The sequence below is a fragment of the Acanthopagrus latus genome, chromosome 10, assembly GCF_904848185.1.
Source record: "Acanthopagrus latus isolate v.2019 chromosome 10, fAcaLat1.1, whole genome shotgun sequence".
Classification (NCBI taxonomy): domain Eukaryota; kingdom Metazoa; phylum Chordata; class Actinopteri; order Spariformes; family Sparidae; genus Acanthopagrus; species Acanthopagrus latus.
In genome coordinates this window covers 6,759,990-6,777,715 of record NC_051048.1, presented here as the reverse complement: position 1 = coordinate 6,777,715, position 17,726 = coordinate 6,759,990, and the positions used below count along the sequence as shown (strand labels likewise).

Below are 17,726 nucleotides of genomic sequence, written 5' to 3'. Positions count from 1 at the left end.
CAGACAACCAATTCTTCTGCTATCTAGGCTTACCTGTTCTATCGGCTCAACTTACACAGGAAGGTGTTTCTCACTTTGTATGAAAAAAAAGCGTACCGGTTCGTTCCAGCGCTGTAGGTGTAAAGCTGCATTTATGTCAAAGACGCCTGTCGAGACGCATTTAGCGGCAGGTGTGAATTGGTGGGTTTTGAAGCGATTACATCACTCAGAACAGATGCTAAAAACACATCTGTCTCCAAAGGTTTTGTTTCCATGAGCCATTACCTTATTGTTCCCAGACACTGCTGTCCTTCCAAGTCATACCTTCCAGTGCTGTCCGCAGATACCCAAAGACAAATAGAGATTTGACTGGACCTTGATCCAACGTTTATACATTTGTGCAAAGGCACTGAGTGTGGACAGAAAGCGCAATCGGCATGCGAAACACGCTTTTCCTTCAGGTGCCGAGCCCAAGAATATAAGTGTGATTGCTGCCTCCCAAGGACTCGCTGACAAATACCCACTTAAAAATGAGAGTTTTATTAAATTAGGGAAAAGTAGAATGCGGCAAGCACAAGACCACAGAGTCAGAATGAGAAAACATGCCGGTAAGGTCTTAGAGGAAGTTGGTTATCACATATCCTTTCAATTACAAAAGTATGACACAATGGCGGCTATGATATTATTTTCAGCCTGAACAAAAAGCAACCTCAGACCATCTATATGCTTTTTTTGAGCCACTTTTACCGAGCGTGGGAGGACACCACACTGAAAACAAGACACCGAAACAACACCACTCCTTCGTGGCTGTATACAGAATCCCCCCCCGCCAAACGAGCATGTGTTAAATGTTTTTCTGTGTCGCTAACATGCAACAACTCCTACAACACCTACATGCAGCATATTAACTAGTCATATCGTCTCCTGGGGAAAGCAGAAATAGTACACATCGCACCTTTCAGAAGACTTCCTGGAATGTATTTTGGGCAGCAGCGTGTGACGAAAATAACCACAACACCTCAAGACTGAAAGGAGACAAAATTACATCTTTTAGAACCCTTTTGTTCTGTGTCTTGTTGCTAAATTTAATATAAGGCCAATATGAGCTTTAAATTTCAATTAAATGGCACAAAAAACGTGACAGTGCTCAGCTTACATCTCATTTCCCCCCCACTGCTCGGGCCTTTCATCACATCTCTATTCGAATTCCCCGACAAGGTAAAGAACGCCGCTTTAGTTGCAAAGACTCAGAGCCAAAATGGCGCTCGCAGTTAACATACAAGGCATTTGCATTTACCGAAGCGTGAAGCTGCAGCAAAATGACGAAGCAGGGACTGAAACAGAGTTCATTATAGTCGCGCTGGTACCAAAGTATTGACCGTGGGCGGATCTGCAGCCGCTTAGAGAGCCGTAATGGCGCCTTGGCTAGCTCCGGGAGACGATGGCTGCAGAGGTGAGGGAGAGCTTGGTGGCGGATCCATCACAGCTGATCATGAGGGGAGATATGTGACTGTGGGGCAGAGGCGTGATGGTGGCAGTGGGAGGAACACGGCCCAGCGGGGGACGGTGGATCAGAGGGTTGAGTTATAGACGAGTCTGGGATAGAACCCGCGGCAAAAAGAGCTCAGATCCAGCCTCAACTGTGCAGCGTCAACTCTGGGGGAAGAGAGGGGGATAAAGGGGAGACAAATGGGGAAGGTGAAGTGACAAGAGGAAGAGGTAAAGAAGCAGGAGAGGTAAATAAAGCGGAGGAAGAGGAGGCAGAAGGAAGCGTGCGGCAGAGTCTAATTCCTCCATCAGATCACATCTCGCAATCACGTCGCCGCCTCGTGCCACAGCTGCTCCCCTACCCGTTCACCTGATCACTCCGGCTTTGATGTCGCCCCCTTTTTTCTAACAAAGCCTCCCCCCATTCCTCTCACCTTCATCCACCCATTTTCAACCCCCCCTCCACCTGCTCTCATCTCACCCTCCCTTCTTCTCCTTGACTCCTCACAGTGGAGGGGGGGGCCTCCTCGTCTCATCACCCTCCGCCTGTCTCGTTTCATGATTCATGCATGATGTCCCCGTTTTGTCTCACGTTTTTTTTAATTTTTTTTTTACCTTCGCTTGACATTCGGTCTGATGGGCCATTTTGTTATCACTCCATTATTCAGCGTGACACCGCCTTTGATCTTGCCCTGAGAGGCCGCTTCTGACGGATTTTCGATTTGCTCTCATGTCGTTTTACAGATACGTTAGCCGGCGTACCTTGAGCGCAGGTGAGCAGGTTTGAAGACAAAAGGCAGTACATCGGCTGCTGTTTATGCAAAGATGCTGTATAAATAATTAATAATGTGTGACGAGATGTCCTGTTAGAGACAATATCAGCGTCAAGAGTCAAGATAATTATGCTTTAACACGAAGGTTTGACTCATACACATTCACAAAAAAAGCCTAGATTGCATTTTGGTGAGAGTTTCACTTTAAATTCGCAATTTAGCTAAGGTAGCAAAGTTGTTAGCTGCCCAATATGAGACCTCCCACTTTATTTCTAATGTTTACAATATCTTCTTCCAAGATACAGGCTTTTATCTTCGGATTTTTGGCAATAAAAAGAGGAGAAATTGATGGTTTTAGACGTAAACTGCTGTTCATAACTACGTTTACGATGTCCCTATTTGTCTGACAAAGGCTCAAATTGCTTTGACCGTTTCTCAAACCAAGAAAAACAGTTGTTTTGAAATCGATGACAAACTCTGAGACGGTCTGGAACCAGGCTAGCGTCATCACCCTTCGCTTCCTCATTTTCTTTGCTCTGCTGCCCTGAAGACTTCTGAACCCTCGCTCTCCCTCCTTCTCCCCCTTTCTTTTCCTCCTCTCGTCTTCTTCCTCCTCCTCCTCCTCCTCCTTTCCTCGCTCGGCCTCTGCAGAGAGAGCAACAGTCACCCGGCTGTCATGAGCTGACACTTGGGCCCCTGAAGCAAGAGCACCCTGTCAGGACGCATACACACACACAGTATGCGCGTTATTTGATGCGAGTCGCGAGGTGAGGCGAGACGGTTTTGCACTCGGCGCAGGGGAACAAGCACCGTTTAAATGCAAGGTCAGCCAGGACACCGATTTGAGTGCTGCCAAACACATAATGAAAACGGCTCGGCTATAAAAAAATAAAAAAAGCCACCGAATGTGAACAACACAGCGAGGACAAACAACCAACATGCACACACACACACACACACACTCAACCGCTATTTGCCGTAATGTGCAGGTGAGACGAGCCAGATTCAAGTGCCGCCAAGATGACACTTAAAAGCAGCAATCACTGCGAGAACAGACGCAGAAAAATAACATTTACTGCAGGAGTAACGTGAGGCAAGACGCAGCCGCGGTGCAAATATCACACCATGAAGGGCAGCTAGCATCGTGAACACACACAAATATATATACACACACACACACATGCACACACACAAGCATCCTTTGAATCAAGGCGCGAGGTTGCCAGATCCTTTTTTTTTCCATGACATTAAGAGCGTGAACACGCGGTAAAAGCACTCCCATGTGACGGGAGATCTGGTCGAGGCCAGACGAGAGGATCAAGTGCAAATTACCACGCCAGCCTCCGTTTGATGACAGGTTACGGGGGAAGCTGCAGATTCAAGAGCAGCGAAAGGTGATGAAAACGCTGCTGTGTGAGCTGTATACGATTCTTTGCTTCGAGAAGGTGGCTGTGGACGGCAGAGGGACACAAAAGGGACATTTCATCGACTGAAATGTTACAATGTTAAAACACACAGGCAGAAAAAGGCTGCGCAAACGGCAACTCGTCTTCGTGGCTTAGCAGGACGTACGAGCGTCAGACGCCGCACACAAAAAGCAGTTTTCGGTGTGATGGGGAAGATTATCACTGTAACGTTCATTCTCTTCACTCATCTCGACAGCGGAGAGATAAACGGCTGACCCTCTTTCATGTCAGAAAGGAACGCGTGGTTGCACGGCTGTGATTTGCATTGCTTTTATAGATGAAGCTGCATTATTTGGTAGTTAAAGTAGGGCCAGAAATAACATGAAGCATCGGTCGCGTTCATTTCTTTTGCGGACCGAGTGGACAGAGTGAGCCTGTTAACCTGTTGGTGCTGCTTTTGTCAACATGTCTCTCAGTGCCTAGCTACTGATAACATGAGTCGTGTTACATTCCACCAGGTGACCAGATATTTGCATGTGCATTTGTGTTCTAAAACCACAAATATAAAGAAGCTAAAACCAAGAAAGCAGAGCCAGATTTTGCTTACTTTTGGAAACAGCTCAAAGCATCAATGCAAATGTCACTGAAATGAGTGGGACTGCTTCTTTTTTAGGCTAATGTTGCTCTACGTGTAGCGTTTTTTGAACCTGAAACAAAACCACTACATGCATGAAATGTTCGGAACTAGAGCTGCAACGATTAGTTGATCAAAGGAAAATGACTTGCCAGCTTGTTTGGTGAATCGTTTAAGTCATTTTTCAAGCAAATAATGTCAAACATTTGCTGGTTCCAGCCTCTTAAATGTGGGTAACCCTAACACTAACCCTTGTTTGGACCTCAGTTGGAACCTGCTTCTTCTCTTGAAATGAACTGGACCGACCAACAGGCTTTCTTGATACACACATGGACATTTTGCTCAGCTTTGGGACGTGTCAGGTGCCGTGACCTACAGTTCAGGGGCCTACATGCTTGCTGGAAGTAACTTTTCCTGTCAAACAGCTTCTAACCTTCACCTTTCTGACGCCCATTTTGGCTCTGTAACCAGAACCAGCAATTTTACAATGACACCCACTTGTCGTGTCTCCCTTCTCTTCACGATGCCATACATTTCAATCTGCTTCAATGCGACTTTTGTGGAGTCACTTTGGGGGCTCTCTTCCCGTTCAGGTGCCAAAAAATTGCAACAGTTCCCGTGACGCACGTAAAACAAATTCACACCCTCGCAGGCAAAGACCGAGGTGTCTCGTGCGTGACCTCTTGTTCTTTTGGCTTTCTTTTTCGGCATGCTTTCCGTCATCTCTCTCTCTCTCCCCTCCCTCTCTTTATCTCTTCCCGTCTTGCTCTACTTCCCACAGCCACAGGCAAGGACGAGCTGAGGCCTGCTACTTCCTAAGGAGGGCAGAATCAACCTTTACACACACGTCTGCACTCAAACACACATATATCAGCAAACACTGTCAAAGCCTATCACATTTGTTTACAAAAAACCCCAAGTGTGTGTGTGTGTGAGACAAGTTGGGGTGAGCACATGTTGCAGCATTTGTCGAGTTGGCTCGTTCGGTGGCAACTTTGCTCATCGTGTTTTTTTGCTGGTTTGCACTTTGTTATCCAGAGCACAGGGCTGTTGTCCGGCCTCTCCGGGCTCAGCCGCGGCCTGCGAGACTGAGCATGTGACCTACAGTCTGTGTGAGTGTGTAAGTGTGTAAGTGTGTGTGTGTGTGTGTGTGTGTGAGAGAGGAGATAAGATAAATGGAAAATGCTTGCTTACAGGCCTTTTCTCTGTGTCCATGTTTCATCCAATATGTGTGAGAGTCCCTTGATTGGGAGGACGCAGGAGAAATCCTCTTTTTGTAGTCACATGCAGCACAAGCGCACACGTATAACATAATTGACCCTTCATTAAAGCGATTACAGATTAACAAGCCGAGCAGCCGCCTAATCCAGTTTGGCTCGAGGTGGGGAGACAATGCTGTCGGAGCTCGCTGTCCACCACCGCAAGTGGACAGCGAGCACACCGCGCACAACCGCGGAACCCTCCATCTGAACGGGCAATCGAATTTGAAGTCTCCTGGTTATCGGCCAATCAGAGCGGCTCCTGCATTGATACAGCCATCACACTGGGAAAAGAGTATCAGAGTGACAGAATGAGTCTCTTACTTAATTGCTGACTTTGTTTCCCTTTGTTTTCTTTTCTTTCTTTTGTGCAAGTCTCACCACTCAGTAGCCATCTTGGCAACGCCCTTGGGCAGCTATTCCAGGCCCCTATGTAAATTAACTGGCAGGGAGCCAGAACTTACTTACTTTAAATAGTAACTTGGACATTAAACTGCATGTCTGCCCACATGTTATACACCTACTACACATGCGCATGGTTCCATGAGAGATCCGCTTGTCTCACCACATCACCTGAACAAATCCGAGTCGAATGTCTAATCTTTCAATAACCTCCCATTGCCTGGTAATCCTGTGCACATCCTCAACTTCCATGCTTATGAGAAGTCAATCTGCAGCTGTTATGAGTATCGCTTGTGTTGCTGCAACAACGCAATTGGCATCTTTCCCGGTGTAAAGCTCACATGAACTGGCTTTCGGGGAAAAGGGGCGGAACGTGCGCCATACAACCGACATCTCTGGCATCACAGACTTATCTGTTCGAAATGCTTCAAGTGGTTTTTCTAGCTTTGTTGCCAAGAGTAAGATAAAACAATCAATACCACTCTTTGGGCACACAAAATATGAAGGTAAAACTAGGAGGAAGTTAGCTTGGCTTAGCATAAAAGCTGGAAAAAGGCAGAAAACAACTGACCTGGCTTTGCTAAGCTAAGCTAAGCTAATCAAACACTGCCTTCAGCTTTATATTAAGCATACAATCATAACCCGCCACAAGAAAATTAATAAACTATATTTACAATACAGACATGAAAACGAGTGAAATAATTTTTTACAAAAAGCCAGTCTAAGTTTCCATACATTTCAGTAACAGGGACAGTTTTCAAGGTTCTACGTTACTGCATTAGCTTGTGTAACAGCGCAAAAATATAATCATGTATTGAAAGGTTTTAGCAGCTGTCAGTCTTTGAGCACTATTATCTCATCACTGTCAAACAGAAGAACTCCGGCACACTGTCTCCATGACTTACTATCCAGTTGTGGAGACAAGCATCAAGTACAGCTCCTTATTCAAAGATGCATGCTGGCTATATCGTCCAGTGAAACGACCAAAGAAATTAGATCAACTGGTCAATGTTAAATGTACACACATGCACCAAAAACAGCACAACAATTAGAAAACAAATTAATACTCATATAAGTCAACAAAAACAGTCTGAGCCAACTGATACAAAAAATAAATAAATATCATTAAATCATTGTCGGTAATCCTTAAACACAGGCGCCGTGTCAAGGTCAATCTGTGTTAAGTGCATTACAAGCTCTTGTTATCACCACACAGGTGAAACTGTGTAACCTGAGCCAGAGAGGATTACAGCGGTGCACACGCATTATTTGCATGGACATGAGGACATACAGTAGCAGCACGGAGGCACAAATGTTGCCACTGTTGTGCCGTTCATGCCCCTGAGCGATATCCTCCATGGATACTTTAGAAAATGTGCAAAATACAAAGCAGTCTCAGGTGTGCGATGACCTTCGGCTTTAATTTTTCCATCTCTTGTTTCCCTCTGAGCACGTTTCAAATGAGACTATGAAGGAAATGCTAGTCACAACACAACGTCCAGCGCGAGCGTGGATGTACCTGTTGTCAGCACGATTTCCCTCACAGCGTGTCCTTTTATGTAACTGAGCGCCACCGCGTCCTTGTTTATAACACATCAGATGTAAGCGAGGCATATGTCGGTGACATCGGCCGTGAAGAGGTGTCACTACACCTTAGAAATGAAAATCTGTGTGTGTGTGTGTGTGTGCTAGCTGCCAGATGGGAGTCTATGATTCCACAGCAGGGGCTTCGCTGCCAGGAGACATAAGCTTTCCAAAACACACACACAAACCTCACAAAGGCCTCCTCAGACCACAGCAGTGTTATAGCCCCAATCAGCCACAGCATCTACACTACATCAGCAGCAGCAGCAGCAGCAGAAGAAGCAGCAGAAGCAGCAGGAGGAGGAGGAGGAGGAGGAGGAGGAGGAGAGCTCAGCTTCACTACCTATATCCCTCTCTGAAACACTATGTGAGAGAAATGACAACCAGCCGCCCGCCAGATGATTTCTCTTTGTCTGTACTCACTTTGTCACATAGCCGCTCATCACTGGGAGGCTCCTTTCTCTTACAAAAATCCAAACCGGCTTCTACAGTACAGGCGGTGGCTGTCATTGGCGTGAATCCGAGGCGGTATTTTTTCCTGGAAATTATGTCTGTAGTTTCAAATATATCAGCGAGGACTAGTGCTGCATGAAAGGATTTTCTTTTTAGCCTTAATGTTGCTAGGCGGAAAGTTTCTACAAGTAGCCCATTCTGTTGTCATAACATCAGGTGAGCCGCATGTGATGGAAGTTGTCATCAATTATGCAGCTGATCAAAACCAAACACTGCAACAACCAGATGCACATACAAGTTTGTAGGCCTACATTAAATAGGTGTGGTCGCATTACAGTCAGTTCATTTACAGGAGGGATTTAATCCTAGAGAGCATCTCTCCATCTGTTTGTCTGTTTGTCTGTAAAGTACAAGTTCAAATAAATAAACGTATCGAATGCTGCTCCACGTAAACTATATGTGTGGGAAACAGGATCATATAACTCATCAGACTGCATCCACAGATGTTAAAAGTTGATTTACAAGCCCTAACATTCTGAATTAGACTTTTTTCTAGAGCTAATAATGGAAGTAGCGAAGGAATGAGTCCTCTCACTTCCTTATTGTTTATTTTGAGAGTTGCACATGCGCAGTCGGGCAGCCGGCGAGCATATGATTCTGACCCAAAGGCCACTGACAAGGTTACAGTGGTTTCATATCTTTTAACTTCAGTCTCCCTTTCAAACTTGATGGCGACTAAATGATGTTCAAATGTTCCTTGAGGGGAGACCGATGGACCCTTCTCATGCCAATATTCTGTGCTGGGAATTAATAGTGATTATACCCTCTCAAACTGGGGACAGGAGACAGATGTAAGTAGGTGTGAAAGGGGTTTAAGTCGCAGAGGTTCTGACACCTCACACGAAGTCTTTATCTGCCACAAAAAATAACTTAATTTCGGTCAAGTGAAAACAAATTGAAAGCATATTCCGTCAGCCAAGAAAAGATAAATGGAATATGGGGATTGGATTGGATGGTGACTAGGCCTTTCTCAGACCAGTATTATCTTCAGGAAACTCTCCCCAACAGCACTGGACTCAAAGTGTTTTGCATCATCAAAAACGACTTACAAAAACAGGGTTGTGGTCTTGTTTTCAGACCGGTACCGCCACAAACACTAAGAATTTGTCTGAGCAGCACCCAAAGCAAGCAGATGGGTCGAATTTGAATCAGCGTTCGACAAACAAAAGCTACAAAGTCTGATACCAAAACTGATACTTGCCTCTCGACTTGTTTTCAAGCCTCCAAAACAGACACTGTTGCCACTGTTTCGGCAATACAGCACTGAAAGACACACCAGTGAAATTGCTTTTAGTGGGTTAGCAGCTTTTGGAAGCACGCTGAGAGGTTTCACTGCACGCTTTTTTTTTTGTTTTGTTTTTTCTTTTTTACAGCCTGCCAGCATTCAAGCTGCTCAGAGAAGCAAGATGACGATTGCTACCAGTTGGCCATTTCTGCTGCAAAATAATTTCCGTGACTAACACTGATTAAAAAAATCCTTCATCTTTCCAAAGCGAATGGATGAACAGATAGTTAAAAGGCAATGTCGGGCACGGATGTCATCACCTCCCATCTCTCTCTCCCCGAGGCTTGTAGTTGGCCATCTTGTAGCAGAAATAGCAAATAATCATGGAAAGCCAGGGTGAGGTGGGGGAGGAGGAGGAGGAAGAGGAGGAGGAAGAGGAGGAGGAGGAGGAGGTGGTTTGCACTTCACTCTCTATCTCCCTTCATCTCCAGCTCTCTGAACCGCAGAGGAAACTTCAGACCTCTCGGCCACTCAGCTGTGCGGAAGAACGAGCCGCGCCAAGGCAAGTGGGGAAGCCAAAGCCTTAAGTCTTAATGAACACCACTACTCCATCTGTGTGTGTGTGTGTGTGTGTGTGTGTGCATGTATGTGATAGCCTTTTGGCACCCTCTCCGCTTCTTTCCATTTGCGTTGCGCTGAGCAGCCAAGGTTCGGGGGGGGGGGGGGGTATGGGGGGGGGGGGGGGGGGGGGGTGCGGCAGGGAGGATAAAGTAACGCTGACACGGTGCCGTCCCACTATTGTGTAGCGGGGCAATTATGGCAAACGAGTCTAACAAATGCACAATGTATAATTTAGAACATCCTGCATTTCTGCACTGCGCTCCTTCATACCAACAGTATTCATTACCAGGCCAGTGGATAAGCATTTATTGTTAATGCAATGACCCTGCTGTTCTCACTTATTTGAAACATATATTTTTAGCTGTGAATTGCTAGGCTTTGGGCTACTGCCCTTTTGTAGAGCATACAAAGAAATGACCTCGATCACAAACACTTAACGCCACTACTGAAGATCTCTAGACATGTTTTTGTCTTGGCTACTGAAAATATTTGATATCTTTAATTAAGTTTAGTTTTTTAGGCTCATGGTCACTTTAAAACTAAGCAAACACAAGTTGCAACTTCGTTAAACCATTCAACCAAAAAGAGGGGAGTTCATTTGATTACATGAGGCTGAAAACCAGAATCAAAGTTAGAGGACATTCAAAAACAGAAATGTTCTTCTAATCATCTTGTGCGGCCTCTGATTTATCCCACAACCTCCCTGGGGAGGGTCATGTCCTCGCTGATCTACAAGATCAGATATAGTCCAATGCTGAAAATCTCAGTGCGCTGCGCCGGATAAGAGTATGAGGAACAGAAAATCTTCAAGTCTTTATGCTACGCTATGCCAATACTCAACCCACAGACTTGATCCTCTGAGTTGCTGTGAACATATGATCCTGTCCGGAGCAGCTGAACACTTGGGGCATAGCAGAGATACTTTGAGAAGGGATCCCATTTTTAAAAAAAAACAAACATGTCCATTTTTAGATGTGACGACAGCAGGAAGCGACTGCTAGCTTGTAACAAATGGCGGCCCCTGAAGAGGGGGCCGTAGCTGCCATAGCAGCAGTTTAATCGGGACTGGACGACATTTCTTCATTAAAAGAAGAGAGAAGACTATCACTGGGGGCTTTCCTTAATGGAAAAGATGTTTTTTCGCAAGAGTTTGATCTCGCTACTGGAACAGCTGGTGGGCTCTCCTACTGTTGATCTGATTGGTTGAAGTTGGGGTGCGTTAGACGATTACAGACAGAAGGTTCACATGCTATGTAACGAGTGCTTGATGAACATTATCAAGTAATGTACCTAACTCTGGTTCCAGAAGTAGATTTAGCTTCATCTTAAGCGTCTCATTCTGCGGCCGCAAATTGTACCCAGAGAACCCCCCTCCCATTGCACTCAAGGCTCGGAAGCTACACTGAAGCCTAGCATCCATCAATGAACCTGAGTCATGGGACTTTCCACTCAGCTCTTTAAAGAAACCTTTAATAATGCAAAGGGGGCGAGCTCTGCGACAGGGCCCATTCCTGGAATACCTAACGCAGGGTACACTGCAGAGGGAGGCCTCAACTAAACTCGGCTGGATGCAGGAATCCAAACCATTTTCGGTGTGAGCACCGTCGGCATTCCACCTGACAGTAACGCTAAATACACCTGAGAGCTGCTAATCTTTACTCACTACAGCCTCGATGTGAGCGGGGTGAGGCTTTACGGAGCCTGGCAGAACAGATACTCTACTCGGCGGCGGGATTATTTGGCTGCCGGAAAATGAAGGTTTCATCCCCCGAGGTGAGGGAGGAGAGGCGATGAAGCGAGCGGAGGGGATAGTGCCAAGCACCCGTATATATGCGTGTTGATGACATTGCGGAAACCAGGAGAGACATCGGAGAGAGGAATCACCCTCTGCAACCGCTGTGAAAGAGCTGGTTTGGAGCCAGTGGAATGATTTATTCTGCTCTAGTAAATAATAGAATAGAAGGTCAGGAAGGCTGAAAACAGGACTGACCCCAGAGGCACTCACACCGTGTTGATGGACGTGGAGGAAAGGTGGAGCTGATTTCAGATGACTGCGCTTCAAAAACAAGTGTCTGCGGCACCCCGGTTACTTGAGGACACATGGCAGTGAACTTGCAAAAGATTTGAGTCATGACTGCTCGAACGTGATATCATCTCTCACTCTTGAATATTTCCTGTCACTCCCCACTGAATATGACCAAAATGCCACAGAAACAAACAAACTGGGGAGTTGATTTGTTCAGTCTTTTTCCACATTTAGCTACAAATTGGGTCTCGGGACGAGGCGGCTGAGTGCATGTTTGTGCCTGCCGGGGGGGTTGAATTCAATCCACAGCGCTGCGTAAACAGCATAACAAGTGGCATTTTTTTGGGTAGGCAGGAAGAGGTTAGAGCAACAACACCTCGGCGAGAGGAGGGGAAGTTGAGAGTCGCTCTTGCAGCAACAAAGATTAAGCAACACGAAGCAAACACTCGGCTGCCTGCTGAGCTTCATCAACACTGAATTCCTCCTCTAGCCGTGGAAGACGGTGCCACGGATTAGCTGTCGCCACCGTTTCTGTGGACCTTCCTCCTGCCTGTGTCTGCGAGAAATCCTATTTAAATGTAGATGACAGAGCTGCCGCTTCTTCTCCTGTCTCCTGGTCTCATCCTCTCTCCACCGCCCCCCCCCACTTCTTTTTCTGGCTCTGCGAGTGTGTCTCTGCTGCTGCAACTGCAGTGAAATCAAAGATATTTGACGGACCGTGACGGCTGCTGAAAGAAGCCCCCCCCCAAAAAATATCCACAAATCACATTTTGGAGGCAGGATATTAGCGTGCAAACACAAAGATGGTAATGATCCAGAAAGAAAAAAGATCAGGAGGAAGCTATTTAGGCTAACAATGGATGTTTTATTCATGCAAGCTCTTCCAAAATATAGATCCAGGACTGCATCACTTATTCACAAGCACCATGGTGCACGCTCAGTCACACACAAACACAGCGCCAAAATGTTAAGAAGCAAAAACGTACCCTTGAGGCTTTGCTTGGAAACCAGTAAAGCCCCAAAGCGTTTCAGAAAGCAGCATTAAGACGTCAGCATGTGAGCCTGGTGTGACGCTTTCACTGGGAGGTCTTATTATTCCCATTAATTGCTTTCCGCAAACATGAACATTTGAGCTCATCTGGAAGGGCTGCAGTTCCGTCTATCGGACGAGAAAAGACGATACAATTTAAAAAAAGGGGGAGTTCACAAAAAAACGCTGGTGGAAAGTCAGGTGAGGATTTGTAGTCCACAGAACATTCCTGGAGCTGTAAAGACGTTATTTACACCTTTTAAAGCTTAAATCTTGACTGTAGCCGCTAAGCTAAGAGCATTAGCACGTGCCACGCCTGAATTTAACAAGTTTGAATGTGTATCGAGGGGGTAAACATCTTTTCAAAACAACTTGGATTGCGCCAGACGAGCTGTATGGAGTCATTTTATGTTTTCCAAGGTGTATTTTTATGTTTTAAAATGAGTCCCCATCTACTTCAGTTGTTTCAGAGTTTTGTTGTGAATCTCCAGAAATGTTTTGCGCTCTACAAAACCTTACCGGACTTTAAATTGGCATTAGGGTGAGGGGACAATGACTGATGCATGCTTTTTTGGGGGAATATGTCCTTTAATGGTGAACTTTACATTTAATCTTATTGGAAAGTCACAAGCTTGGTCTAACCGGTGAACACTTGAAACATAATAAATAACACATAAAAATGAATCAATTATGCAAACAAGATGTGTTTTCTTCACCACTTCCCATCCATCAACAGCTCTTGCTCTGTATACTTAGCCGGGGTTGTGAATCACATGAGCGGCACATCAGTCACGGCGCTTAACCTTTGACCTTGACTCACACTCATGACCACGGTTATTATTACGGTATCATAAACACAAGGAGGGGTGGGTGGGGGTGGGGGTGGGGGCAGACTCCGGCGGCTGGAGCGCACCTACAGGCGAACACATCCAACGTGTGTCCTCTCGGGTCGCACCAGCAGCACACGCCAGCCGGCTGACTCGCCTCTTACTGCCTCTCAGTCAAACAAAGACGCCTGCCTTGAGTGTCTTTGTTTGGGAAGTGAGCTGAGGTGGATAAGGTGTCTCGCCTGGTGTGCCCTTGCTGCATTGTCCACGCTGAACACACACACACACACACACACTCACACACACACACAGCAACACACCGCCGATGCAACAAGCAAGACATCTGATGAAGAACGACTCATTTCAGCCTGTACATCACAAGCGCCCTGATGTTACAGCCGTGGCACATATGGAAACAACATGCCCTTCAACCCAGTGGGTCCATCAATGTGTGTGTCTGCATTGATCAGGTGCAACTGAGGCTATCTGGGAAAGGCTGCAGCTGCCCTGCCACAAATCAGTATAGGAGATAACCAGAGGGCATGCTGGTCCTATCTATAACACTATCTGCTGGGTAAGGATTATTATTAGATGGTCAGAAATGGGTCACAACAGGTAAATATCCCAATTAGAGCAAAGGAAATGTTACTGATTCTTTTTAACGTGACCTTCTCGTGTGTTAATATTACACCAACAGCTCCAAATCTTCTCACATGAGGTGATAAGACTCACAAATAGGCACCCATGGGTGTTAATTCCCCAGTGTAAACACCCCGACCAGACTGGCTCGTTTCCCATCCGACAGCCGAGCATATATATATGATAAAAAATGAGAAGTCATGCACCCCCCCTCCGGTTCTCCCCCTCACATACCTCGGCACGCAGCTGGGCGAGGAGCGGTCCACCTCCCAGGTGGCGTACAGGTTCATGTGGACCGGCCGGTTGGAGGTGATGCTGACCGGCTTGGAGGGCTGCATGTGCGGCGAGGGGACGCCCCCGGTCCGCGGGAGCCCTCCTCCTCGCTCCGACATCCTGGAGGCTGCGAGGAGAAAACACGGGCTTTCACGCGGAGCTCGAGGGAGGAACACCCGTAGTAGCCTGCGTTCTCCGTGTGTATGTGTGTTGTCCCTTTTTTTTCAGCGCCTCCTCTTCCTCCTCCTGCTTCCCTTTAGCTTATTTTTTGTTCAGGCTCCCGCTGCTGCAAACGCGTAAAAACACTGCGTGCGGAAAGTTGATCCGTTCCGCCGCTACTCGCCGCCCGGTAGCGGACACATCGCAGTCGCCGTCGACAGGCGGTGTGAGTCCCCCTCCCCGCGGCCGCTCCGTGCGTGTGTGTGTGTCCCCCTCCTCTCTCTCCGCCTCAACTTCGCGGCTGCCCGCCGTGTGTTGGTCGGTGTTTATCGGTGCAGGAAGCGGAAATTTCTCTCGCCGAAGTCGCACAATGAGCAGCGAGCAGCGAGCTACGCCTCTTCAGAGAGGAGACGTGCTGCGCGGAGAGGCAGGCTGGCCAATGGAGAGCCGAGCTGCTGCTGTTGTGTGTGTGTGTGTGTGTGTGTGTGTGTGTGTGTGTTTGAAGCCTGGTTTCGTTATATACCTGCTCAACATTAGATATGGTTTCACTTGTATCACACATGTGAATTTGACGCATTTAATTAATAATTAAACATTTAATTTATCTTTTATATCCAAGGACACATACACACATGCACCCATACCCCAACAGAGAGGCGTGGCCATGACGTATATCTTTGTAGGCTAGTTACCCGGAAGTTAGCATCACCCTGGTTCCCTCCATATAAAGCTAATGGTGTTTTTCAATTGGAATTTGGAATATCGCCCCAAATAATCTCTGTGTCTAACAAAGGTTTATGATATTTACACGTTTTCTTAAGCAAGATAATCTCCACAGATAACGACGCTTTTGCGATTTGCAAAGCGCAAATTAAATTGCGAGAAGTAAAAAGCTAACGTTTGGCTATGAGCAATTTACATTGCTGTTGTTTGACCACTGAGCGTCTTTACTACACAATAACTATACACGTTTCCTGTAAACTGAACTATGTACAGGTTGTCAAGTAAGAGTTATCGAAGTTGTTGACTTCTGTTGTCTCATTTAGCCACCTGTTAGCAACCGCCTAAGTGCCTGGTAATTCAATTGTGGGACATTTAATGGTGTATTTTATGTCATAGAACAAAACATGTAAATAGTGTAACCACCTTATTTCAGGCATTTAACTAAAAGTCCATTGACTTTGAGACGACGGAACCGGAAGCACAAATATGCTAACTGATTTCCGGGTCAGAGTCATCGTTAAAGGCTGTTAAGTGGGTTTACCACAGTTAGCCATGCAGCTAGCAGTCCAGGACGGAAGCTTATTATAACAAAAATTCTTACCTATTGTGCCTTTAAGTACAATTTTGAGGTACTATACTTGAGTATTTCCGTTTTCTTCTACTTCCAATCCACTACATTTTTTTGATAACTTTAGTTACTTTGCTGATTCAGATTATTCAAGGCTACAACATTCTCCCTTTACATTCTGGATTACTATACTTACCTTGTAAACCTTGTTTACAGTACATGCATAGAACATTATGTCCCTTGTAGCCTTATGTGGATTTATGCAAATAAGCTAATTTGAATCTGCAAATAATAATGATTAACTAGTTCCTTTGTTTGATCAAGTAAATATGTATATATATTATCAATTTAAGCTTGGATACCATTACATAAACATACCAAGTACACAATTAACACCACCTGAACACAATGAAACGCACCTTTTCCTCCTTACAATGCCATTAATCAAACAAACCCAATGACCCATCAGTCACTGCTTTACCTACACACCACTGCAGAATTACCCTTTATATGAGTCACAATGCATTTATATTAAACCATAGTAGAGCAAACTTTCTCATTCAGGAAAACAAAACATATTCTTATTATTTATTATTATTATTTTTTAGTGTAGGTGAATTAGTGAAAAGTCCTATGTTGAAATAATTCCCATTAGTGACACACACACGTGCAAGCTGACACAGACACACACAGAGACACACCTTCCTTCAGCTGCTGAGAGCAGGCAAATGTATGTAGGTGTAAAACCGGTTATAGCCTGTGAATTCAGCTTGCTGTCACTTCATACCATGAGCTTGTTGATCCATTACGGAACTAGCATGCAGTAGGAAACCCAATCTTTTTTTTAATGCTCAGGGGAGACTTTTGCTTTCTTTTACTGGGTAGATCATGAAGTAAACATTAATAATGGTAATATTCATGTTGTTTTGAACTATCAGTAATAAATCAGTAATACATTTCTGTCTGATATGTTTGTTTTCTGCTCCACTTCACCCTTTTTCCCCTGTGAAACAAACACAGTGCTGCAGCCCTCCCTGTGTGTCTGGCTGCCTGTCAGTGCGGCATGAAACAGGTGCAGCGTTTGCACCCTCAGGTGACAAAGGCACGGCTACGATTACAATCTCTGCATCTGATTATGAATCAGACGGCCACCTAATCACTCCACCAACGTCACGGGGCGGCTGGCTGCCACCAGTTTGACGCCTCTCTATAGGCAGATTATCACAGCTGTGATCTGGGCCAGCAGCAACATTATGCACTCCAAATGTTGGCGTGCTGCTGCGTTAACCGACTGGCGGCAATGATGCAAACGGCTAACAGTGTCACGCGTGTTTGTTTGTATGAACTCTGCAGCCTGCTCCTCACCTGTGTTTGAGGATGGCGGCCTGAGGCTACATTAGCCGCGACTAGCAAAGCACACCAGAAACTATACCCAAGTTGTCTGCGGTTTAATTGCACAGTGGGTAAGGTGAGGAGAAAGAATGCGGTTCTGTCGCATTGTTAGGGATTTTTAAAAAAAAAGAAAGATCTGCAGTAAGAACGGCAGTAAATAATTCAGGCAAAGACCCAATTCTGTGGGTTTTTTTTAATTGGTATT

At 45.8% G+C, this 17,726-nt stretch overlaps 1 protein-coding gene across 3 annotated transcripts in view; it reads right to left on the bottom strand.

Moving 5' to 3' along the window:
- LOC119027122 (phosphofurin acidic cluster sorting protein 1-like) overlaps nt 1-17,726 on the bottom strand; it is a 66,802-nt gene that overhangs the window by 47,007 nt on the left and 2,069 nt on the right. Inside the window, exon 1 of one of the 3 annotated variants that reach the window (XM_037112011.1) lies at nt 14,641-15,247. The exons of the other annotated variants lie outside the window; for them this stretch is intronic. Coding sequence (XP_036967906.1) covers nt 14,641-14,798 — 158 coding nt within the window. The 5' untranslated portion in view covers nt 14,799-15,247. Of the gene's footprint in view, nt 1-14,640; nt 15,248-17,726 lie in introns of those variants that run through there. 3 annotated transcript variants of the gene reach the window in all.